The following is a 24,938-nucleotide window of genomic DNA, read 5'->3' as shown; positions in this document are numbered from 1 at the left end:
AACAAGTAGAAACCTTGAGCAGAACCTTGCTCATGGTGGCCATCTGCCTCTACCAGCTGGGTTGAGAGAGGGAAAGAGAGAGAGAGTGAGTGAATGAGAAGAGGTGCAAAGGAGAGCAAGAGGAAAGAGAACATAGCACAGTGCAGGTTCCACACGATAATAACAAGACTAATAATAAGAACACAAATAATTAGACTAACAATAACAATAGTAAAACTAATGACAGTAAGACTGATAATAGGACTAATAATAATAATTAATATGACTAATTATTGGAGCAGTAGATGTCCCACAGCTGCAGATCCAGAGTCTACAGCTGTGCAGGTTCTTACAGGACTACTGAGGGCTCAGCTAAGGGTGGAGAATACCTATTGCAAACAATCTCCACAATCTGGAGGCATTTCGCCTTAAATGGGCAGCAGGGGGGAATATTGTTCTCAGTGGGGGTCAATGAGGATGTGGTGTTTTCTAGCTGGTATCACAAGGAAAGTCCAATATTGCTGGCCCAGTCTTGTTTTATGTATCTATGTAGCTGAGGTCTTTGTCTGCATACATCTGGCAGTGCATAATAAAGGGCTGTGTAAAACTCAGTTCTGTCTCTTTCTTCCTCTCTTTCTGTCTCCCTTTCTGTCTGCCTCACTGTCTGCCTTTCTTTCTATCTTTCTGTCCGCCTGTTTGTCTACTTTTCTTTCTGTCTCTCCGTCTGTCTATCACCTGTCTGTCTCTCTTCCCTCCTGTGTCTCTTTCTGTCTGTCTCCCTCTCTCTGTCTCTCTGTCTGTCTGTCTGTCTCCCTGTCTGTCTCCCTGTCTGTCTGTCTCCCTGTCTCTCTGTCTGTCCGTCTGGCTCTCTTTCTGTCTCTCTGTCTTTTTCTTTTCCATCCTGACTGTTTGTCTCTCTGTGTGACTGTTTGTCTCTCTGTCTGTCTCTCTTCCTTCCCATATGTTTGTCTGCCTCTCTGCCTGTCCATCTCCCCATCTCTCTGCAGACTGATGTTCAGTCATTGCTCAGATCCTGGCATGTATATCATGCGACCCAGAGGAAAGACCTATTGTTGCTGCTCAAGGACAAATCTTCAGCTGTCATGCACAAACACAGAGCAATATGAATCATCAGAACAGCTGCCCTGCCATTATCCAGCTCCTCTTTCTGCTCCAGTGAACTGTGTCACATATTGGCCTGCTATGTATAGAGTCTGTTCTCAGAGCTGTGCTTTGGAGGAGGCATTCCCTGTCCCTAGCAGTAGGTAGTAACACACATGCGTGCTGTGTTTTGAACTGGATTGAAGTTGGATCCAAACTTTCTTGTAGTGACTGTGTTGTTGAGCTGGACATGTAATGAAGTTCTGCAGCAAGGAAGTGATGGAGTCCAGCAGCCATCTACACTGTAAGCCACCACACAGCCTGAGGGTCAACGTTAATGGCAGTTCTTTCTTTGTGGATAAAAGGATTCTGGCTGAGAACTGTGAGTACTTCAGAGCATTGTTCCAGTCAGGAATGAGAGAGTGCCGACAGGAGGAGATCCAGCTTCAATGTGTGGGGGTCAAGGGGTTCCTGGTCTTGCTGCGGGTCCTAGATGGGGAGCAACCAGTGCTCAACAGCGACCAGATTGTGGAAGCTATTGAGTGTACAGCTTTTCTCCAAGTGCCAGCCCTCACCAAGCACTTGATCAATGTCATCAATTGTGAAAACTGTTTACTCATGTACCACACAGCTGCCACCTACGGCGTGTGGGAGCTGTCCCACAGGTCAGCCTTATTCATCAGAGACATGTATGCTGATCTTAAGGAGGACATTCACACCTTACCCAACAAGTTGGTGGAGTACATCGAATCTCTTCTCCCCAGCAGCTACATGGCAGTGTGCAGCCACTCTCCATCCATTGAGCTGCTGCAGGATGTCCAGAGGACTGTTTGCTACCTGGATGAAGAGTTCAGAGAATGGAGGGTTCTGACACATTTACCTGGGAGCACCAGCACTACCATGGCAGGTGTGGCCGTCCTCTATAACCAACTTTACATCATTGGAGGGGTGCATGATGTCAGTAAAAAGGTAGTAGAGATGGGTTTCTGTTACGACCCTGCAGCTAACACTTGGTCCACCATCTGTGGCCCCCAGCAGCTCCGCTACAACTTCACTCTGATAGGACATGAGGACTGCCTGTATGCAGTAGGAGGGGAGTACAGCATGAAGGCCCTGTCATCTGTGGAGAGGTACAGGGTGTCTGATGGGAGCTGGAGTTTTGTCTCCCCCCTCCCTTTTCCTGCAGCCTCAGTGGCATCTGCAATAGCCATGAACAGGATGTTTATCTGTCTCTGGAAAGGGAAGGGAGCCACAGATATCCTTGAGTACGTGCCTGAAATGGACCAGTGGCTTCTGGTCACCACGCTCATCCGCCAACACAGTTATGGTCTTTATATGGTGGCCCATAAGGACAATCTGTATGTGATGCGAAATGGACCCTGTGATGACTTTTTACTATGTGTGATGGACTGCTACAATCTGACCTCAGGGCAGTGGACAGCCATGTCTGGTCAATATGGCAACAGTATAGGATCTCTGCTCACTGCTGTGGTCAGAGGAGACTCTGTGTTCACTCTCAGCAGACATGTGACCACAGAGTACACTGTGGACCATTACAGATGGAGACTGAAGCGTGAGATGAAAGGTTTTGGCAGGATTGGATCCATGTATACATTTCTGATGAGGCTGCCTAAAGCCACTGTGTCCCTCAGTGGCAACTGTCTGGATCAGACTCAGGATCAGAACTTCAGGGACCTCAGTAACTGTCCCAGATTCTCCCCACAGTGCTCTGATAACCTGTAAGGGGTTCTGTTCCCTGAAAAGATAAGTCTGGTTTGGTAATATTTACTGCATGTGGGATTCTCATTATTCTGGATGTGGGTCTAAAGAAGACCAGAGAATCAGCAAAGACCAGACAGGTTTTACACAAACCTCCAGGTCAGATCACCTATTTGGAGGAGGGAATCTAAGCAGAAGAATAAAATAAGTAGCCTAATACCCATCACAGTTTACACTCATGAGTTCCTGGTTCAATTCTGATCGTCTATACTACATGTTGTTGTGTTCACATGAACTTTTTCTGCCCACTGAGAGATCACTGAAAACAGATTTCACCTGTCCAAACTGCTGGCTTTTTAACAGCCGGTCTGGTTATCTAATGGATTATACATCCCCCCGCCTCTGCGACCATGGCCGTGGTGCCCCTGAGCAAGGCACCGATCTACCCCGGCTCCCCGGGCTCCTTCTAGGGAAGCCCCCTGCCACAGCGTCTCTAGTGTATGTGCATGCTTGTGTGTGTGTTTCGTTCACTTTGTGTGGGTAAAGTGCAGAGAGTAATTTCCCCAGGAAGGATCAATAAAGTATAAACTTAAACTTCATAAAACAGCTTTAATAAATCTGTCACAGTTAGAACTACTACAAGACTTCAGACTCTAACACAGGTTATACATTTTCATACAAAACAACATGTGAACGTGATAAAGGTGCAGTGTGGGGTCATCGTCATTGACCTCATGATCCTCATCCTCATCATCCAGACAGTTACAAGATAAAAGTATCTATATTTTTTTCCCTTTGTGAGGGCCATCAAATTAAATCTGATAATCTGTGTTAGGTAATTTTTCCAAAGTGCCTTCACCAAAATTAATGTCAGAATTTTCCCGCAGCACAGCATAGATTTTAAGTTGCAGCTGAGTTTTGTAAAGTGTGTGTATGTGTGTGTGTGTGCTGATCTGCTGTCCATCATGCCACACGCATCATCAGCTCCTCAAGGGCTCGTTCTCTGTGGTTCTCATGGACCAGTAGTACCTCTTTGATGGCGTTCTGCTGAAAGCCCATCTCGTTAAACTGACTCAGCAGATGAAGGAACTCCTCCGCCTCAAGAAGAAGAAATGATTATGTTTTTATACAATTATTACATCACACTGACTTTATAAAATAAGGAGTGTAAAACCTTGTTGTCTCTGAGAATATTAAAGACTTCGTGAACCTCTTACCTTTGTTTCACAGTTTTGAAACATCTCCAGAGCCTCCTCTACCTGAGCCATGTCATAACCCAGCTGACACAGGTGGTCACACGCGACCAGGTAGCTCAAGATCTGCAGACACAGACACACACACACAGGTCATTCATACAGGACAAACAAACAATAACAGAGCATGTCTGTTGTATGCTCTTGTCTCAGAGCATACAAAAGGAGAACAGTGCTCAAATGAAAGTTTTCCTTCCATCACCAGTCACCTGGTCTGAGAAAAACAGAGCTCAACATCCAACTTTTTAAGCCTCATAAAAAATTTGCTTTGGACCACCAATCATGTTGCAGTGGCTGAGGAAGTCTTCAGATCATTTACTGTAGTAAAAGAACAGAAGAAAATACTCCATAACAAGTAAAAGTATGTGAGTCTAATCAGGAAAATGTACTCTGTAGTACTCTGCAGAAAAAAACGTCCCCTGTAATTGTCATATTATATCATTAGATTCATATTAATCATCCATCTGTACAAGTAGCATTTTATTGTTGTAGTTACTTGAGTTGGAGATAGTTTTTACTATTTTGTATTGGACTTCAGAAATGTCACCATAATAACCCAAAGTGACACCTTCACAATGTTTATTTTATCCACCAGGTTGTCCAAACCTTGGCTACTTTGTTGAGTGGTTTCATTTATAAGACAGCATCATATTTTAGAACCTCCTCATACCTTTGTATGTAAAAATCAAAATAAAAAATGTAATATTTCCCTCAGAGGTATAGTGAAATTGAAGTATGAAGTAACATGAAATGGAAATACTCAAGTATAGCACCACCTCAAATTTATACTTATGTACAGTACTTAAGTAAATGTACTTGGTTAAAGCTCATGTTATCTGTCACAATGTGTTTTGTTTTTGTTTTTTCTGTTTTTTATAAAAGGTGGAAGCTGTGGATGTTTGTCTGTACAGGATTACAAGCTTTAAAAGGCTTTTCTTTCACACTAATCCACAGTCTGTAGGTTACTTCAATCAGAAAACAAATCCATGATCCAATGAGCACTGCAAAACAAAGTGCAAATTTATGAGCTGCGCTGCTGCAAGGTAAATGACAGTGAAGACCCCAGGGAACAACAAACTGCAAGAAGAATAATGTAAATGTCATACTCTGCTCCAGCCCATGGATTCAGTACTTTTCCATTGCCCTGCTCACACCACACCCACTCTCAGTCACTGATCACACACCTGCTCTCACTCACTAATCACACACCTGCTCTCACTCACCAATCAGCTCACCTACCAGTATATATTCTCCAGCCTCACACTCACTCAGTGCCAGATTGTTCTCTGCAATGCAAGACTTTCCAGCGTTTACCTGCCTGTCTTCCCGGTACCGACCCTGCCTGAGTACGACCTGCCTGTTTTGCCTGACCCCCGGTAAATTACCTCTGCCTTCTGCTTTGACCACGAGCTCAGCCTGTCTCTCTCTGGACTGTTGGCCTGATTCTGCCTGCCTCCCTGTTACTGAACTTTTGCCTGCCTCGACCAAGCCTCCTGCCCAGCCCGTGAACTGTTTTGTGTGCCAGTTAATAAACCTATTAACTGATCATCAGTTCATTGCCTGTTTTGTACTGCACTTGGGTTCATACTATACCCGTCACAGTAAAATGTTGTTTGTGTGCAGTGAAACACAATCTGAGCGAGAGCAGAGTGACCTGTAATGTTCTGACCAGCATGACACATTAATACACTCATTAAGTTATTAGCTCTTCCTGCTGATGGAGCAGCTGACAGATCGGCTCATGTTGACTGACAGAGTGAGAAAGACAGAGAGAAGAGGGACTGAGCAGCTGATCTAAGATCAGACTATAAACTTCATAAAACCATTAAACATGTCAGTGAGTCTGATAACAGCTCTACTCTGCATGAAACATCTACTTAAACCATGTAGCATGAATATTTCTCTTCATGTAACTTCTCTTATGTGTAGTAACAAGCTAATATTCACAGTGGGGAAAACTACTGTTGCTTTAAAGCTGCTTGAGAGGAGCTTAAGAAATTATGTCATGTCAGAATTATAAGAAGCATAGATGAATGAGTGTGTGTCCATCTTTGTCTCCTGTTTTCTTCATGTAAAAATTCTTGCCCTCTTTCCCATTAGCCCTGTCCTGTGGTTTGGGATTTATTCAGTGTTCTATGCAGACAGGAGAAGATGTCATGTGAAAACGCACACTACAGAGCAGGCTGTGGAAACTCTATTTTTACACTGGCTTAAAGTGGCTTAGTATACTGTATTTCTCTTTCAATTCCACCTCCAGCTGTCTCAACTGGTTAAAATATTTACTGAGAAAACATGTCACCATTTTTCTCAGTAAATATATTTTGAAGGTGATATTGACAACCCAAGTAATCCATACATGCAAAGAAACCAAAATAAATAAGTTCAGAAATTAAGTTTTGGCTCCTGCAGTCTGCATGTTGAAGTGTCCTTGGGCAAAATACTGATACTTTCCCTAATGAACCACAAATTCCCTGACCTAAAATCATAGCAACCAAGATGAGTATGAACTTGAGTTAGCACATGAGCAAAGCTCAGTGGGGCATTGGTTAGAGCAGTCACCCAAGACTTTAAGACCAGACAGACCAACCTGAACACCACCTGGATTGACAACAGGAAAGCCAATGACACAATGCCCCACACACGGACACGAGAATGCTTGGCACTATACAAGGCTAACAGTGCACTCATAACCTTCATCAAGAACTCAAAGTGGTTGTGAAAAACAACACTGGAATCTAAATCCAAGACCATCGCACAAGTCACCATCAAGGTGACTACCAAGGTGATGCACTGTTCCTACTGCTGTTCTGCATAGGCCTGAACTCCCTTACCCCCTTAGATTATCACAAAGAGAGGATCTGGATACAGATTCAGAAGTGGAGTGACCATCAGACATCAAGTGAACAAGACACTGACTCACTTATCCAACTTACCAGGGTCTACCGTGAGGACACTGGGATATCTTTTGTGCTGGATAACAACTTGGCAAAGAGAGGGAAGATGATCAGGACTAAAATGGTGAAGCTTCCAGGAGGCAGGATGGCAGACATACAGGACAGCTACAAGTACCTGGGTATTTCACAGGCCAATGGGAGCCATAAAGAGGATACAAGGTCAGCTATAGCCACATACCTCCTGAGGTATGTGTGCTCTCAGACTAAGAAGCCAGTTAATGGTAGGAATAAAGGGAAAAAGGAAAAAAGGGAGGGCAAGGTTTAGTTAGTGTCAGTGCCATGATCTGGGATGAAACAAGGACTATCTATGAATAACCCCCCCCCACCCCCACCAGCATGAACTGCTAATAGAGGGCCTCAGGCAGCAGACAGAGGGTGATGCGGAAGAAGGGAGAACACTGAGGAAGACCAAGCCCCTCCATGTGGATGTACCACTGGCAGATAGAGGCTGACAGGAAGAAATCCTACCAATGGCTAGAATGGCAGGAGGCAGGAAGGACAGCACAGAGGGTCTTATCATGGCAGCGAGACAGTCCAGCACATAGTAGCAAGGTCTTCTCTTTATAACATAAAATGCAAAACATGTCCTTGCAAAGGCAGCTCTTGGTTAGAAACACCCACTCTGAGCATTAAACTTTAGATGATGTTTTCATGTCCAAAGATTATTATGTACATTATCATTATTATGGTATTATTCCTATGCAAGAGTGAGGAGAATTCAAATTTCATTGTTTGTTCTTCCTTGCTTCTTACTGTGACCTGTTGGAAAATGTGTTTTTCCAATTTTAATGGAGATAAGCTCACAGATGTTTACAGCTGTTTACAGTCTGTGATTTGTAAGTTTGTACACAGCACAGCTTTAACTCTCTAAAGTGTACTGAGGTCTAAGTGGTACAATTATAAGCTCATATATTCAGATGGTTAAGATGTTTGACAGCTATTTAAAGGTAAAAGGTCAGAAACATGTCCACTTTTAATTATAGCTTGGCAGATATACCAGTATATTGTATTCAGGTTAACACCCAACTATAGGTGCCAGTATCAGTCTGTGTGAAGGACAGATGGTAAAGAAAAGCCAGAGGTCTGACTGTATGTGTGACTGACTGACCTGATCTGGGGTCTGCTGGCCAGTCTTCTGCAGGGCAATAATGGCAGTACGGAGAGGGTAGCCCCGAGCTGTGACGGCCCCCAGCAACTCTCTCTCCTCAGGGCTCAGAGCTGACAGGAGCTCTGCTGACGAGTCCAAACAAGACGAGGGGAGACCCCGGGGGGTTGAGGTTACAGGTGGGTTTCTACAGGAGTCTGGCCTGAGAGACGTCTAGAAAATAACATACTGTAGTGAGTGTATGTGTTTCTAGAAAAGAACAAGGCAGTGAGGACAGAGGACAGAGAGCATGCACTGCTGAGTTAGTCAGACACATTTAATGCAGTTTGAATGTCTCACATTGTGTGACAGCAGGTTGGAGCAGGGTAACAGCTGTGCTGAGAAAGACATTTTCAGAGGACTTCCACCTGCTAATCTTGATTAACCCCTTATAATCTGACTGGATTCACAGAGCAGAATTTACACAACCTATTTTTAGAATACAGATCCCTGAAAACATTTTGGAAATGCGACCTTAAAAAACTGAGATGGTAAGTATAGATTTCCTCCTTCAGCTAATACAGTGCTGACAATCATAAAAAGAGTTAAAGGACATACAGAGACATGAGAGTTATTGAGCCCTCAAGGAACAAACCTGGAAACAAACACAGTCATTCTGCTGTGTTGTTGCCTGTCTGTTCCTGGCTTATGTGAGGAGATTTATAGCATGGTTCAGGAAAAGGTAACACCCTGAGCTTTAGGCTGTATTCATAGAGTGAGGGTTATCTTTACCACAGACTGCAGAGCATTAGCTTTCCCTCAGCCACACTATAAACTCTCAGACATGAGACCACGTGGATTACACAGCATAAGGTTGTGCAAGCATGGGGACAGATTGTGTTGGCACTTGACCTCACTGCTTTCATAAGTTGTAGAATGCTGAAGTAAAGAGCCAAAAAGCTGGCAAGAAAACCACTGTGAGTGAGATGCTTTACAGTATATCAAAAGCACACACAGAGCACACAGACTTTTACATTTCATCAGACTTTTCCTCACTGCTCATTTCTAAGCTCTGTTAGACACATCCTGGACTTCATATTCATATTAAAATGTTTATCTCTTACCGTATGCGCTGTGCTGTGGGTGGTGATGCTGGGGAGCCTGTGGAGTGTATTAGCTCTGGTGTTGGCGATTCTAGTGTTGGAGGTGCTGATGTTAGGGGTTGTGTGTGAGGACAGGCTTTGGGCTTGGCTGTCTGCATTGGGATCATGTGTGGGCATCTCCAGAAAGGAGAGAGAGCACTGTCTTAGGTTCTTTCTGCGCTGGTGTGGCAGGCTGCTCAAACAAGCTGGAGGGTTCAGCAGGTCTGGGACGAAGGCTTTCTGTGCTTTCTGCTGACCACACTGACGTGAAGCAGCAGGATGCTCTCCACTTGAATAGTTTGTCAGTGACACACCTGTCTGGTCTTTCTGTGTAGTGCTCTCCTCTTTGTCCTTTGGGTCTGAAATGGTGAATTTGGCACGCAGGATGGTGGGGTTGAGGCTGTGGGAGCGCTGTCGAGGGTTGGGCTCCCAGAAGTCGGAGCTGTGGCGGCAGGCCATGCGGCTCTGCTGAGGGCTATTAAACATCATCCAGTATGGAGGACAAGATGGCAGTAGTCCTGATGAAGAGGGGGAGACCTGAGGCCAGTGCTGGCTGGTGAAGCCACTCTGCAGCCCAGTTAGCACCCAGTTCTCCAGACTGAACTCATACTGTCATGGAGACACAACATATTAGTGATAGAAACAGTTCACTAAAGTCCACTCTCTCTCTTTATCGTTAATATCTTTGGCATTTTATCCACATTAACATTTCATTAACATGCCAGCATAAGTTAGTGGCTCACAAACACCTTCACAAAATCTAAAAACGAACATGCCCTACAACCCCACAGTTTTTTTAATCAATCATTAAAAATGAGAGAGGAAGCAACTATTAAAAAAAGAATCCAAGTTGAATTTTTGTGAAATAAAGGTCAGCATGACAGCAAAAGCAAACTCTTGTTTATTTTTCCTTCATAAATCATATTTATTCAAGTTGGTTTCACTCCATATTTCTTCCCTGGTCATCCATGGCCTCCTTACAATGGCTGGCTCTGTGTTCCCTTCCAGGGAGGCCTCATTCTGAGAACCACTGGCATAAGTCAGTGTGTTGGCCAAGTACTGGTTTGAAGTGAACTATCTCAAAACCAGCTGCAGGGATTAACTTTTAAACTTCACTCAGGCAATCAAACTCTAACCCAACCAACACTAGCTCAGTACTAGTTCACAATGACACATCTATAACATCATTAGGAGTCTAAAGCAATGCTAGCAGTAAACAAAGTCTTAGTTTAGCCAGTCTTAGTGTATGCTCATGCTAACATTTGCTAATTAGCAGCAAAAGCTGAGGCTGATGTCATTAGTTTTGCAGGTGCCTGGTCATACACAAACTGAACTGGACAAATGAAAATGTTGAGCTGATGATGGCTCTAAATGAAAACTCATTACCAAAGTTAGTTTATCCTGAGGGGAACATAAATGTTGAGTTCACACTTCATCACAATCCACCCAGTAGTTAAAGGAACATAGGTCAGTAGAAATCATCATTGAGGGTGATGAATGTTGTAGGTGTTGAGATACAGTATTTCATTGTGAAAATTGTGAAAAGTGAAAATATTGATCTGCTGGTGGCACTAGATTAAAAAAGTCGTGTGATCATGGCAGGAGACTTCAGTTATGTGGAGCTAAAAGCAGTGTTGCCCTGATTTTACAAGTACATCAGCTTTCCTACCACAGACAATTTTGGACCAAGTTTACACTAATATCCCAGCAGCATGTCCACACCTGGGCATATCAGACCACATCTCGCCGCAGCTGACCCCAGCCTATAAATCTCTCAACTGCAGGACAAAACCAGATGTAAAAACAGTGCAAGTGTGGAGTGAGGAGGCCACTTCAATGCTCCAGGACTGTTTTGAAGACACACTGACTGGGGGGTGTTCAAGGAGGGTGCTGATCTGTAGGAATACACCATCATCTCTCCTAACGTATATACACTTTTATACAGATATTGTCACACCCACAAAAACCATCAGGGTTTATTCAAATCAGAAACCATGGTTGGACAGTACTGTGCAGCCTCTGCTTATGGCCCGAGATGCTGCCTATAGGTAAGGTGACAGCCTGGCCTATAGTTGTTGTTCTACTTTCGACTGTTCCCCATCAGGTGTCCCCACAGTGAAACATCCTAAACAAACGATTCAAATGTTTCAAATTTGGCTGAATGCCCTTCCTAACGCAACCCTCTACAGGCGGAGAACATGCAAACTCCACACACACTTGCTGCGAGGCGACAGTGCCGACTACTACACAGCCGCACCAGACAGGCTGGCTTATAGTGAAGCCCGGAGAGAAGTGAAAAGGGGCATTCAGCTGGCTAAACATCAGTACACATCAAGGAGCACTTCGACACCAACAACTCTCAGAACATGCGGAGAGGCATCAAGACCCTAACAGACTATAAGGGTGGTAACCAGCCAGTGAGCCATGAACCCACTCTCCCTGACACCCTGAACCATTTCTTTGCACGCTTTGACACACCAGGCAGCAGAGAAATGGTCCACCTCCCCCAGCTGGAGCAGCAGTGTCACCAGGTAAAATCTACACTCAGGAAAATAAACATAAGTTTATAAGTATATTCCTTTATTGATCCCTCAAGCTGGGGACATTTATTCTCTGCATTTTACCCACACCAAGTGAACGAAACACACACACAAGCATGGACATGCACTAGAGACATTGGGGCAGAGGGCTGCCTAGTAAGTGCTCAGGGAGCTGGGACTTGCTCAGGGGCACCACAGCCATGGTCGCTGGTACTGAACACGGGTATGCCACAGGGTTGTGTGCTCAGCCCAGTCCTCTTTACCCTGTTCACACACAACTGCACTGCCATCCACACTTCAAATATCATTGTCAAGTTTTCAGATGACAGGACCATAGAGGGTCTCATATCAGACAAAGATGAGACTCACTACAGAGAGGAGATCCAGCACCTGACCCAGTGGTGTTCAGACACCAACCTGGTCCTGACACCAGCAAGACCAAGGAGGTCATTGTGGACTACAGGAGATCCAGGAAGACAGCTCATGCTCCCCTCCTTATGTTTTGCTTTTTCGAAACTCACCATGGTTACTGGAATTGCACACTATTCCCAATCAAACTGCACATTTTGATGTATATTTTGTTTCACACATAAGGCGCATGTCTCATTCATTGTTCATGATGAAGGAACAGTAGGTACAGCAGTGAGAAGTGTGTGGATATGGGAGAGAACACGCCAGGGGACATACAGGTGAGGTAACATGTTACACATACACATACTGTACACATCAAGACAAAGAGGAAAAGACACTCACCTCTGTCTCCTGCAGTATGGTGAGATAATCAGGGATAATGACTTTGATGTCTTCTTTGACTTCCTGTAAGTCAGCTAGTAGCACCTTCAGAGGGACACCATCCATACTGCTCAGTTCACAGACACACACACAGAGTTTGATATTAGATATTATTAGATACAGATTTTAGTGTTCATGGTACATTTTGTAAGTGTTAATTTATGTTATTGGGATTAAAGGAACAGCAGGCTGGTTTAAATCATATCTATCAGATAGATACCAGTTTGTTCATGTTAATGATGATCCCTCCATATATACCAGAGTAAGTCATGGAGTTCCACAGGGTTCCGTGCTTGGACCGATACTGTTCACCTTATACATGCTTCCCCTAGGCAATATTATCAGGAAGCATGGAATAAATTTCCATTGCTATGCGGATGATACCCAGCTATATTTATCTGTGAAGCCAGACGAAACAGATCAGTTAGCCATACTTCAGGCATGTCTTAAAGACATAAAGGCCTGGATGACCTGTAACTTTCTTCTTCTGAATTCAGACAAAACTGAGGTTATTTTGTTTGGTCCCAAACACCTCAGAAACAGTTCATCTAATCATATAGTTACTCTGGATGGCATTAATTTAGCCTCCAGTACGACCGTGAGGAACCTTGGAGTTATTTTTGATCGGGATCTGTCCTTTAACTCACATATAAAACAAGTCTCTAGGACCGCCTTCTTTCACCTGCTCAATATCAGTAAGATTAGGAACATTCTGTCGCAGAGTGATGCTGAAAAATTAGTCCATGCTTTTGTTACTTCTAGGCTGGACTATTGTAATTCCCTATTATCAGGATGTCCAGTTAACTCTCTAAAAAGCATCCAGCTGATCCAAAATGCTGCAGCGAGAGTACTGACTGGAATTAGCAAGAGAGATCATATTACTCCTGTATTAGCTTCTCTTCATTGGCTTCCTGTAAAATCCAGAATTGATTTTAAAATCCTTCTCCTTACATATAAGGCCCTCAATGGCCAGGCTCCTTCATATCTCAAAGAGCTGATAGTACCATATCATCCCAACAGATTGCTTCGTTCCCAGAATGCAGGTTTGCTTATGGTTCCCAAAATCTCTTAAAGTAGAATGTGAGGCCGAGCCTTTAGCTATCAGGCCCCTCTCCTATGGAACCAACTGCCAGTTTGGGTTCGGGAAGCAGACACCCTCTCTAATTTTAAAACGAAGCTTAAAACCTTCTTGTTTGATAAAGCTTATAATTAGTTGTAGTTACAGTCCTAGTTATTTATTAAACTTATAGTTAGTCACAATTATCTCTATAGACACTGTTACAGTTAAGGATATAGCCCTTAGTAGGGCTGGCTCAGGCAACTGAATCATCCCCTAGTTATGCTGCTATAGGCCTAGGCTGCTGGGGGACATCCCATGATTTACTGCGCACTTCTTCTTCTTTCTCTCCTCAGACCCACTCTCAAATTTATTAGCCTTTATTACATGTCATTAACTCTGTGTCCTCTCTGTCCCGTAGTCCTGTGTTTGTTTCTCTCTGGTCTCTCTTTCTCTGTACCTTTCTGCAGGTACCTCTGGCTCCGGAGCTGCATGTCCTATGGTCCTGGCTCCACCGACCTGCTGCTGTTTATTGTTTACAGTGATCTATTTCTAACATGTTTAATGTTCCATTCTGCTACAGATAAATATTTGATTAATATTCTTTGCAAACTGTAATGTAAATAATTACCAGTTATGACAGCTTTTTGCCTCCGTGCTCTGTTTCATAATTCTAATCTGCTGAGCACACATTATCCAATAACTGTTCACTAACTGTAATGTAAATGCTGACCCACATTGTCTGTATTATGCTGCATGTCCTTCTCCCCTTCTCCTCCATTCCTAGCTGTCCTATCTTCCTCCTTTTCCTCCTTTCACCCAGCCCGGCCATCGGCAGGAGGGTCCCCCATCTGAGCCAGGTTCTGCTCAAGGTTTCTTCCTGTTAAAAGGGAGTTTTCCTTGCCACTGTCGCCTTAAGTGCTTGCTCTGGGGTCAGGCTCTGGGTCTCTGTAAAGCGCTTTGAGACAATTTTGATTGTGGAAGGCGCTATATAAATAAAATTGAATTGAATTGAATTGAATTAATTAAAAAAAAAAAAAGATTTTCAACTTGGACCTGATTAAAATGTTAGTATGGTATATCTTATATAATGTCATCGTCCACAGAACAACCCGACAAATGGCTTCAGTGCTGAGACACTAATACTCAGACACTCAAACATTCACTTACACCATTTAGACACACAGTATAGTGTGAGCTTCCTCTTGTGCAGTAAATAATGCCTTTACACCAACAATCCTTCCACGGGAAGACTGAACTGATTCTGAACAGATTCCCAAGGAGACTCCAATCACCACAGATTTCTTCAACATATTTCTTGCACAAAGAAATTAATTTAATTTCTCATTATCTTTCTTTCAGTTCTTGAAAGGTCTGTCCTGATTGTAATCCACTGAGGTGTTTTCCTCCTATTGTCTCACCTGGTTAGGTAATGTTAGTCACTTTGTTGACATTTTGACTTTGCGCTCCATGTGCTTCATGTCACAAATACACGTCTTTGACATCTGTGGCCACAGAGGTCGCTGTTTTCAGCAAAGGTGAAAACTGTCATTAAAATCATACTGTAATAGACAGCAAAATATGTATTACTTATTACATTTTATTGATTTACATTAATTTATTACATTAATTGATCACATTTAGGCAAAAACTTTAACAGTTTTATTCAAGAATAGGCAGGTTGGGGTGGGGGCAAATCAGCTCCTCTGCAACCTGTGATCAAGAAACCAGTATACTCCTTCAGAACTGCCTATCAGATGGATGAACAGCTTCAGAAACTTCCTCTCTCCGCACCTTTCTAATGTCATATTACTGGGATCATTTCTGTCACTTTCTGAATCTGACAATCTAACAGAGTCTCAACATTTAAATAATGTCACCTCTCACCCTCTCTATGACAGCTGGCTTTCAAAAGACAGAGTTCAGCCTCCATACACCACAGAACAAGAGATCAGCTGACTGCATCAAGACCACGGACTGGGTCCATCACACTCTGTATGCACCTTCAGACATACAAATCTGAGAAAAGCTGATAGCTAAATCAGGTTTACTTTCAGAGAAATCCTGTTTGCTTCCACCTCTACCTTTCTATATCTGTGGAGTGTGTTACACAAAGAGTGAATGATGCACAGGGAAAGGATTACAGATTACAGCTCTGTTTGTTAAAGCAACAAGGCAGCATGACACTCACTCTACTAACACACAAACACTCCCTTCTCATGCACACTATGCATTTACACTGTAAAAACAAATGAAGTTGTGAGGTTTTCATTTTAAGTTCAGATGAGTGAACAAATGGCTTCTGTCAAACTCTCTCTCTCACACACACACAAAGCATGTCTATGCAGTCAGTCCCATAAGGCAGAAGCAGATCTGTGATGAGCTAAATCTGCTCCATGTCCCTGCTGTCCTGAGAAAGTTAATCACATATTTGCTCGACAAACACCAAAACACAAACCAGACAGATGGTCCAGGACTTACTGCAGCACAGAGAACAGATGCTCCATAAGCTCATTGTGTGTCTCTGACGTGCAAAACACAGACACTTACTTACATGCTAATGCTACCAGACAAATAACCTCAAATGTATATATTCTGCTTAATTCACTGTACATAAAGTTTATTTTTCCTCAAGTTTAAATATTCTAAAAGACAGCATGTGAGAGGAGACATGAAACATGATACAACAGTTGGTGTTTTTGTCAGCAGATGCCCTCTTCAGCTGCAAACATTTCTGCTAGTTTAACCACAGATGCTCAAGCTTTAATCATGAAATAGTAATATGTTTGAAAGGCTGGAACAATAGCTGGTATTTTCTAATGTTCTAATTTAATGTGCTTTATGTGTGTGTCCTTTGAAATAATATAAACTAAAAGGTAAAATACTCTCTAATCTTTCAAACACATTACAGGTGTTACAGGTAAACTTTAAAGCCTGTTTTCCTATTTATACTCTGTTTTTGATGATTAGAATAAAGAAATGTGAGCCTACCTGTGTTTTTGTCCAAGCTGTAGTGAGACTGCTTTGCGTATCCCCTTAGGTGTGTGTGTCTGTGTGAGGCTTCACTGGACTGCAGGTTATAAATTAGAGGAGGTGCTTTAAGGAGAACCACCTGGAACACTAATCTATTGACCTTCAGTAAACCCCATCAGCTGATTTACTATACATACACACACACACATACACAGACCCACTGCACAGAAGAAGAAAACAAGAAGTAAAGTTTCACATCCTGTTTTGGTGTATAGCAGCAAGTTTCACGCCATAAATTACCTGGTTGATTAGTTTAATGTATTCATCTGTTTTAGATCACATTGCTCCCATTAGAGAAAGGTCAAGGTGCCAGTAAGATCCCTCACCATGAGTAAATGATGACACTTGCCAACTAAAAGAGCAACTGTAGAAGAGCAGAACAAAGGTGGGAGAAATCAAACCTACAAGTCTACCTCCTTCATATGAGGGAAGTGACACATTTTTAGCTTATTTAGTTGTGAAGGGCATCAAACCTCTATAACACCCCCTGTCTCATTGTCGGCTCATATGTCACAAGGGGTTCCAAAAGGTTCTATCCTTGGTCCTATCTTAGTGTGCATGTCCTTCACCTTGGTTATATTATTCACCACTTTAAAATTATTGCCTGTCACTGTTATGCAGAATATGCCCAGATTTATGTTTTGTTCAAGTTTGACAATCTGGATAATCTACATTGTTGCCTTACCTTAAAGACTGGATGTCACAGAAATGTTTACAACTGAATTTGAACAAAACAGAAATCCTGGTCACTAGCCCAGACCCAGTTTAAAAGAATATTAGCCCATACCTCAGAACATTTAACAGGGATTGAAATCTTAAATCTTGGATTTGTGTTTCAGTTGTGTTTTTTGCAATTAAAGAACTATTTTTTGCTCCAAAATCAGCAGCCGGGTTTTTGACAAATACTAAATGAAGAGAGGATATAACCCCCACTCAGGCCCAACTACAATAGCTTCCTGTACACTTCAGAATTCAGTTTAATTTCCTGGCACACTCTTGTATTTCTGAACTTAAAACATTATACTCAGATTGTCCAACCAAAGCAAAGAGGGACTGTGCTCTTACGGTATTAGCCCCAACATATTGGAATGGCCTCCCCTCAATGTCAGGCCAGCCTGTCAGCCAGTCTGTACCACTTTTCAAAATGAAACCTTTTGTTGCTTTGCAGTTCCTATTGGTTTTGTCTTTAAATTTTTTTAGCCAAGTACCTGTTTTTCCACTTGTTTTCATGCTCTGTTCTTTTATGCATTTTTTTTTACTGTGAAGCACTACCTCAACAACAGTCTGAATGCCTCACTATGTATATTGCACATAAAATATATCCACCTTGGTACATAATCAGTGTTTTCTCCCTGTTGGCAGGGCAGAAGTTCATCTGCAGAACATGAGAGGACAGATTTCTGTCATGTGTTGTGAATATTTCTTCCAATGATTCTGCTAGCTTGCTGACCTAACCTTTCCCCTTGTGGCACTCTTCATTCAGAGTTTTCCTTTGGCTCACACAATGATTCTCATTAACAAACAACTTTGCATAATCAGTTCCAACAGGATGAATGACTTTTCCTGCCACTGCCACCATCAGCTTCTATTATCCACATGAAGTGAAGTCAAAGCCGCAACAATCAATATCTTTATATTAGCAACAGATTAAATAATGGTGACAGTGTGAAAAGTGACTGTGGTAGTGATGAGTTCAAAGAAAGTTTATCAGCTGAATTCACAGCTCCCCTCAAACACAGTGTTATAAGATTGTTCAGTGCATTTACCTGTCTGGCTGGCAACTTTACTGTTTTGGTTCACTCTCACTGCTTTCAGCAGCAGCAGCTGTCTTCAGAGAAAAAGCTGTAAAAAGCCCCTGTCCACCACCCGCTCAGCAGAAAACAGCAGACTGCAGCTTGTGAACATAGTGGAGCATCTAGCAACTAAAGAGCCACATATTTCCCTCAGGAGTTGGTAGAGACCAAATACAGAGCTAAACGAGAGGGAATAAAAATATCTATGAATGGATTTAGTTTTTGTGTGAGATCATTATAAAATGTCAAAAGGTTTCTACTCAGTCTCTGCTGAATCATCATTTAATCAGGCAGTTGAGGTCCATCACTAGACCTTTTCACACATGTGGATGTCATCACATGAACATTGTGTACAGAGTTTGTTACTCCTCACTGTGCTGCAGACCTCTAGAAGAAACAGCACTGAGCTGGAACATAAATCGGCTAAAAAAGATGATCTGTCTTACAGCTCCAGTTCAAATGGAGAAGATATTTAAGATCACAATATAACATCTTCCCTAAAGTCACAAGTTCATTATCTTGTATTCTTTTACAAGTTAATATTATCAGTCTCAAGAAAACAAAGGCTTTAACACTCCCATGCCCTGATAACATCATGAATTTACTTTTTATTCACTGACAAAAATAAAAAATTCAGAAAAGGGCTTGTTCTCCTGTCTTGCTTGAAGAAGAGAGTCAGTAAATAGATAAATATAATCAGTGTGTTGGTTGTAAAAACTGGTCCAGCTAAGATTTCCAGTCCTCCTCAGCTGGGTTTATACCAACAAGCCCTCCACATATACCTGCAGAGGGGGTTTTGATTGACAGCTGACGATTGTAGTTCAGGGGTTGATACATACAGTGAGTCAAAGTCTGTCGGTGTCAACAGTGTGCAGAGCAGAGGCCCAGTCCTGATCTGATGGGGGATCTGGCAGGATCCAGCTCTGAGGGACCAGAGAACCATCTGGATGATCTGCTGCGACCACAAACACGTCCCACTCTCTCCTGAAAAAACACATTAGTCAAGACAGGTTTTTCTATCTTCATTTCATCCTCTAAGCTGAAGCAGGTGTTTGTGTGTCAGTCATTTTTCACTGAAGACAGTTCTAGGCTCCAGAATTCTGTAAACAAAGCAGGATCTGTGGTTAGCCAGCCAACCTCAGGTTTAACGCTGGCTTTTATGACGGCAGTTAACTTATCACTGAGGTACATCGCCATGGTAATTTATGCTGCAAACCTAATCTGCCCCAGAGCATATTAACTTCAGAGGATCAGATCAAAACCTGTCAACAGCCCAACTACTTACTGATTAGATCACAGGTAAAATGAGTCATCATTCCTACAGGATCTCAAAAGGGACAAGTTTACAATGAAGTGACAAATAATAAAAAGCAATAGATATTTTCATAGATCAGTTTTCCATGTGTCCACTCTGGTTATAAAAAAGGGCTTCTAACAAACAGAAGGAGAGTTTATCACTAGATGACTACATAATGACTATTATGGCTTCATTTTGAACAAAGACTGTTTAATACTGACAGAATTGCTGACAGTGTTGATGCTTTACTCTTAATCCATTACTGCAGCTCCGATTAACATGAGGAGACTCCGCGACAATAACTGGAAATAAAAACTAAACCCTGTGATGTTTTCATTAGAATACTGATCCACACACTGTTAAATATTTCCCATGATTATAAATGAACATGTCAGACTGATCTCATTATGCATTAACTAATTCTTTCTGCTTTAGCAGCAGAAACCGTCTTTAACTTTATGTGCATCACATGTTCATATTAGTTTGTTCTTCATCAGACAAAAGAGCATAAATTCTCACTCATTAAGAAACTTTATAATAATTCCCTTACTTATTTAAACTGTATCCTGAGAATTTATTAACTGGAAAATATTTCTTGTGAACTTTACTTTTGGATGTTGCTATAACTGAATTTACCTGAAGGTATCACGGTTTCTTCTCATTTCACATTAAGTACTTTATTCATGCTTCTGACAATATATTGGTAAAGTATAAAGTAAATATGAGCTGATTGTCCAGCCACTACCATTAAACCACCGCGGAAGACGACGAGGTGATGTGAAGAGCTGCAGTCACAGCTCAGACGATGGAAAACCACATGGAGAACATGATGGAAATCAGACATTTCTGTTTGTGTCATGTGTTGATGCAAGAAAGGTTCCAGTCTCACAGGAAGTGACCAGTGATTATTAACTCACATGCTTCATTAATTTACAAAGTCTGATTTACTTTGGCTTTTATCCACAGAGAAACAACTCTTTTTACACTCATTTACACCTTTTTTTTTTTCCAGGGCTTCCACTCACTTGCTGTAATGATCTACTGGGAGACTTAGAAAGAACCTGGGACAATAGAAAGAACCACTGGTGCTGTCAGCTATTCCTTCTTAATACAACCACCAGATAAAGCCAAAGTTACAGAGGTTTCTCATATTATGGGCTTTACAACTAAACTAAACTAAACTGTGGATCGTGTTCATCCTCTGTCCGTTGGGCTTATATAGATTTTATTGGTTTGTGTAACACTGGACTAACACTGTTCATGGTACAGACAACAGCACTCTGGTGGCGACTGCTTTACTATGGTAAATCAACAACAGAACCACATCAGAGTGGACTAATAACTTTCCATCTTCAACAGTTCGACCCTGGCCATGTCTTAAAAAGATTAACCTATTTTTTTCAGGGGCATTGAGGTTCTAAGGAGGGAAGCTTTGTATTATGTACAGATTATGTGTGATTTGTGATTTTGGGCAACACAAATACAACCGACTTGATGTGCTTTACCTGATTTGTATTAAAGCGTGCAGTGAGCACTGAGCCTGGGTGTAATACTCTCTAAAAGGCTGCAGGACAGAATCAACAGGAAGCTCATCTGTGAAACAAATGGGGAAAACAATTAAAACACAATATAAGAGGCACGTTAAATTGTTGTAAAACTATGGTATCACCTCCAAACAGCATGGCATCCACTCTGAGTTTCCTCTGCAGCTGTCTCTCTCTCTCTTTCTTCACTCGTCTTTCTTGTTCTCTCCTCCTCTCTTCCTCCTGCTCTCCTTCCAGCATCACCATCAGAGCCTTTTCCTCTGCTGAGTAAACCACTGTCCTCCTCTTCATCACACTCCTCAGCTGCTCCAGTCGACTGCTGAACTCCTCATCACATTTCTGCTTTGTGACAATACCTGACACACACAGACACACGAAGACACACACAGACACAACTTCACCTGTTACAAGCCTCTACACTGTGCCACTGTGGACTCATAGTGAACTGTTCTTTCAGGATGACTGTTATTATTATTAATAAGTTTGGAAACTGGCCAGTGAAGCAGCCTTACAGAGAACAAGAACTACTCTTCTCCCTCTGCATACTAACATTTCCACTCTCCATCAATTGAAAGATGAAAGCAGCCATGTTGTGACAAAGGGATTAGTAACACACCATCATCTGTGTGGCTGGAAATAGGACAGTGGTTCCTCTCACCTTTCCTGGAAGCGGCCTCTTTCCTCAGCCTCCGTAGTTTCTCCAGAGATCTCAGGACGTCCTGCATCCTCTTCACGTCTGCCTGTTTCTTCCTCACTTCACAGAGAACTGAGTCTGCAGCCAGCTTCAGCTCCTGCTCCTGGTACACAAACACATACAAAGTTGACCATACATCCTTCTCCCCTGCTGACAGAACACTGTGGTTCACCGTCATCTTGCCTACATTAGCGAAAACACACACCATCAGATCACCTGAGAACCTGAGATTTTACTCCAGTACAACAAAAACTACATGTGAGAAAATGGTCTATTCCTGAGTTTAATGCCAGACATCATATGTGGTGTGGAATTTTCTGTATGAGGCTTTCTATGAAAAAAGGAAAAATGATACACAGGCGGTGTTGATGTCTTTAAGTTCATTTGAATAGAACAATAGAAGGAAAGAAACCACAGCTTATAAACAGCACTAGCATTCAATCCTCAATGGTGCATCTGTGTTGAAAAGTATTTATACCTAGCAAACAAGCTTATCTGCTCCCTTCTAACACACACAAACACACACACTCACACAGTGTCTAGCACCACATCTTTAGATCTTACCTTTTTCCTCTCCTCTTCTTCGTGAATATGCTTCATCCTCCATGTGTCTATAGCAGCCTCCCTCTCAGAGATGTCTTCCTGTCGCTGTTTCTCCTCCAGCTGCTGCACTTTGCTGGCTCTCTGTCTCCGGACCCTCCTCTTCCCGACGCGGTTCAGTTTAGCCTTTAATTTCTTCAAACACTCTCCGTCAGTGAGGAGCTTCACGGTACTCTGGAGCTCCTTCTTCATCTTTAAAGAAGTCAGATAAGAGTCTGTCCAAACACAGTCATTTTCCACGTTGCCTTTCAGAGTTTGACAGGACTCTTCCAACGCTGAGATGAGTCTAGATGCCCCATACAGAGCCTTTCTGAGGGCGGGGACACAGCTGTGGTGTGACCGCTGCTGCTGGTTCTGCGGGCTCTTCGACACTTTACCTCTACTCTGTAAGAATCGTCTGAGCCACAGTGCATCCTGCGTCCTCTGAGAGGCGGCTTCTTCCTCAGGCTGTACGGTTGCTGTTCCCGGTTTGCAGTAACGGTCCTGCCGCGGAGGAGGAAACAGCGGGCCGCCGAACCGAATCCCAGCTTCACGGAAATCCTCATAGTCCTGCTGCCGGTTCTCCGATTCCGACTGGAAGTCATACTGGAGGGGCTGAGGACCGGCTCTAAGCTGCGGGAGGCTACTGTATGTGTTGATCGGAGCAGTATCAGGGAAATGTCCCGGTGGGGGGCAGCCGAAGGGGGGCGGAGGGACAGAGGGGTCAAATCCACAGGGAGGGGCCAAGCGAGTCTCTCCACAACCCCTTCCACTGGGAGACGGCGCGGGAAAATTGAATCCGTAAGCTTGATGACCATATCCCGATGAATGAGTCCACCGAGAAGCAGCGTGGTCCGACTGTGTCGGTCCCGTTGAAAGAGCCCATTGTGTTGGTTCAGGAATCGCGCTGCTCGACGGTGGCCTGTGGGCGGTGTACGTGGTGTCCAGAGAACGGCCAGCGTAGACAGAGGGCTGCTGCTTCACTGGCGGAGCCTGGCGCTGATATGTCTTGTCCATGTCGACTTCACCGAATATGTGTAACTTACGACATAACACAAACGGACAACATCCAACCTACGTCGCGCAGTTCAGCCATGTTTACATAGCGATCTTCTTCTTCTTCTTCATCCTGCCACTTCTGCTTCCTCTTCCCGGAGTTTAATGACGTGTCTAGGTGCATACCGCCACCTGCTGTACCGGAGTGTGTACAATCAGGGCTTAATGTACACTGTTGCCCATAAAGTTGAAATAATTTTGTTTTCCGACACATTTCTCTTTTTATTTCTATTTATACACATCAGTAATCACACTGGAATTTCATGAGAAGAGGTAAAATATATTTTATCCCATTATGGGCAAAGTGTAGTTGAGGTTACATGACAAAAAAAGCACTTTATCTTACTTACTTACTTACTTCTCATCCTCAATCTTTAAGAAAATCAGAGATCCTCACAGCTTTCACTCATTTTCTAAAGTCCCTTCCTTCCCAGGCCTGCCCACTTATAAAGCTGGACCATCCTAAATGACTTGTAGAACATGTATATTCTCAACTTTTATTTTTAGTTATTAAAATTAACATTTATACACAGAATAAGAACTCTACTAAAGTTTCCTTTTCTAAATAAGTAGAAGGCAACATTTATTAGGCCACTATCATGTTTGAGGTCTGGACCAATCACAACAGGCCATTTTCTGTTGGCCTTAGCCTATTACACCTTGAGACAAGCTTATGAATTGAGAGCATGGTGCGCCATTCTATCTTGTTAAATGCCAAACTGACTCCCCCAGCTATCAGTCTCTCTCACTGCAATCAGCTTAAAAAAGTCATAATTCAGCCAGATCATCCAAACAAGATTGTGTTTAGATTATTCAGTGTTTCCTCAAATGTCATTAAAATGTCAGTGGCCTAAATTAATGGATGAATGACTGTACTTGTCTACACAATCCACAGCCAAAAAATAAACATGATAGGATACTATGAATAATTTTCTCACAGTTTTAGAAATATACTTGTATGTTCCACCTTTAATAAATACAAACTCTTTAACACAAGTCCTTCATACACACTTCTCATCAAACCTTAACTCTGAACTTTTCATACTTCATACTACTGATCACACAATTTAAGCTGCACTTTGTTTAACCTTCTCTTTCTGGTAAGGAAAATGTAAGACTACTTTGTAACTGACATTTTAAATCCCCAATCATATGACTACCGTCCAACCTTCAGCACAGCACTCTGAATACTATACTCTGAATACATGTCTAATGTTTTGCCCTCTTTTCCATATGGCCCCATGATCTGCAAAAAGTGATGACCCAATCTCTACCATAATGTCAGACAGAAACTGCCATGAGGAATATAATTTACAACAAA

At 42.6% G+C, this 24,938-nt stretch overlaps 3 protein-coding genes across 3 annotated transcripts; 1 reads left to right on the top strand and 2 right to left on the bottom strand.

Moving 5' to 3' along the window:
* Positions 1-1,335: 1,335 nt before the first annotated feature.
* kbtbd13 (kelch repeat and BTB (POZ) domain containing 13) lies at positions 1,336-2,823 on the top strand. Its single transcript, XM_041030434.1, has one exon. It carries the CDS (start codon positions 1,336-1,338, stop codon positions 2,821-2,823), a length of 1,488 nt encoding a protein of 495 aa, XP_040886368.1.
* A 773-nt stretch (positions 2,824-3,596) lies between these two features.
* Positions 3,597-18,882, bottom strand: ubap1lb (ubiquitin associated protein 1-like b). The gene is made up of 6 exons (XM_041030819.1): positions 16,613-18,882; positions 12,526-12,631; positions 9,215-9,841; positions 8,115-8,324; positions 4,017-4,118; positions 3,597-3,897 (listed from the first exon to the last, which is right to left on the bottom strand). The coding sequence occupies exons 2-6, from the start codon at positions 12,628-12,630 to the stop codon at positions 3,763-3,765; spliced, it is 1,179 nt and encodes a 392-aa protein (XP_040886753.1). The 5' UTR covers position 12,631; positions 16,613-18,882; the 3' UTR covers positions 3,597-3,762.
* Positions 18,883-19,030: 148 nt separating this feature from the next.
* Positions 19,031-23,701, bottom strand: pdcd7 (programmed cell death 7). The gene is made up of 5 exons (XM_041030335.1): positions 22,547-23,701; positions 21,947-22,085; positions 21,414-21,644; positions 21,250-21,337; positions 19,031-19,431 (listed from the first exon to the last, which is right to left on the bottom strand). Exons 1-5 carry the CDS (start codon positions 23,576-23,578, stop codon positions 19,293-19,295), a joined length of 1,629 nt encoding a protein of 542 aa, XP_040886269.1. The 5' UTR covers positions 23,579-23,701; the 3' UTR covers positions 19,031-19,292.
* Positions 23,702-24,938: the final 1,237 nt, after the last annotated feature.

The sequence above is a fragment of the Toxotes jaculatrix genome, chromosome 1, assembly GCF_017976425.1.
Source record: "Toxotes jaculatrix isolate fToxJac2 chromosome 1, fToxJac2.pri, whole genome shotgun sequence".
NCBI classification, from domain to species: domain Eukaryota; kingdom Metazoa; phylum Chordata; class Actinopteri; family Toxotidae; genus Toxotes; species Toxotes jaculatrix.
This window is presented reverse-complemented; position numbering and strand designations above follow the sequence as displayed.

What these genes read in the sequence shown, in the direction of transcription:
- ubap1lb (XM_041030819.1), bottom strand. Translation starts at nt 12,630, where the DNA reads ATGGATGGTGTCCCTCTGAAGGTGCTACTAGCTGACTTACAGGAAGTC. An exon ending in CCATACTGCAGGAGACAGAG is followed by an intron (nt 9,842 to 12,525) that starts GTGAGTGTCTTT and finishes TCTCCATGACAG; the next exon opens with TATGAGTTCAGTCTGGAGAA. An exon ending in GCCAGCAGACCCCAGATCAG is followed by an intron (nt 4,119 to 8,114) that starts GTCAGTCAGTCA and finishes CTGTGTCTGCAG; the next exon opens with ATCTTGAGCTACCTGGTCGC.
- kbtbd13 (XM_041030434.1), top strand. Translation starts at nt 1,336, where the DNA reads ATGAAGTTCTGCAGCAAGGAAGTGATGGAGTCCAGCAGCCATCTACAC.
- pdcd7 (XM_041030335.1), bottom strand. Translation starts at nt 23,578, where the DNA reads ATGGACAAGACATATCAGCGCCAGGCTCCGCCAGTGAAGCAGCAGCCC. An exon ending in GGATGCCATGCTGTTTGGAG is followed by an intron (nt 21,338 to 21,413) that starts GTGATACCATAG and finishes TTTGTTTCACAG; the next exon opens with ATGAGCTTCCTGTTGATTCT. An exon ending in CACGCTTTAATACAAATCAG is followed by an intron (nt 19,432 to 21,249) that starts GTAAAGCACATC and finishes GTGTTTTTTCAG; the next exon opens with GAGAGAGTGGGACGTGTTTG.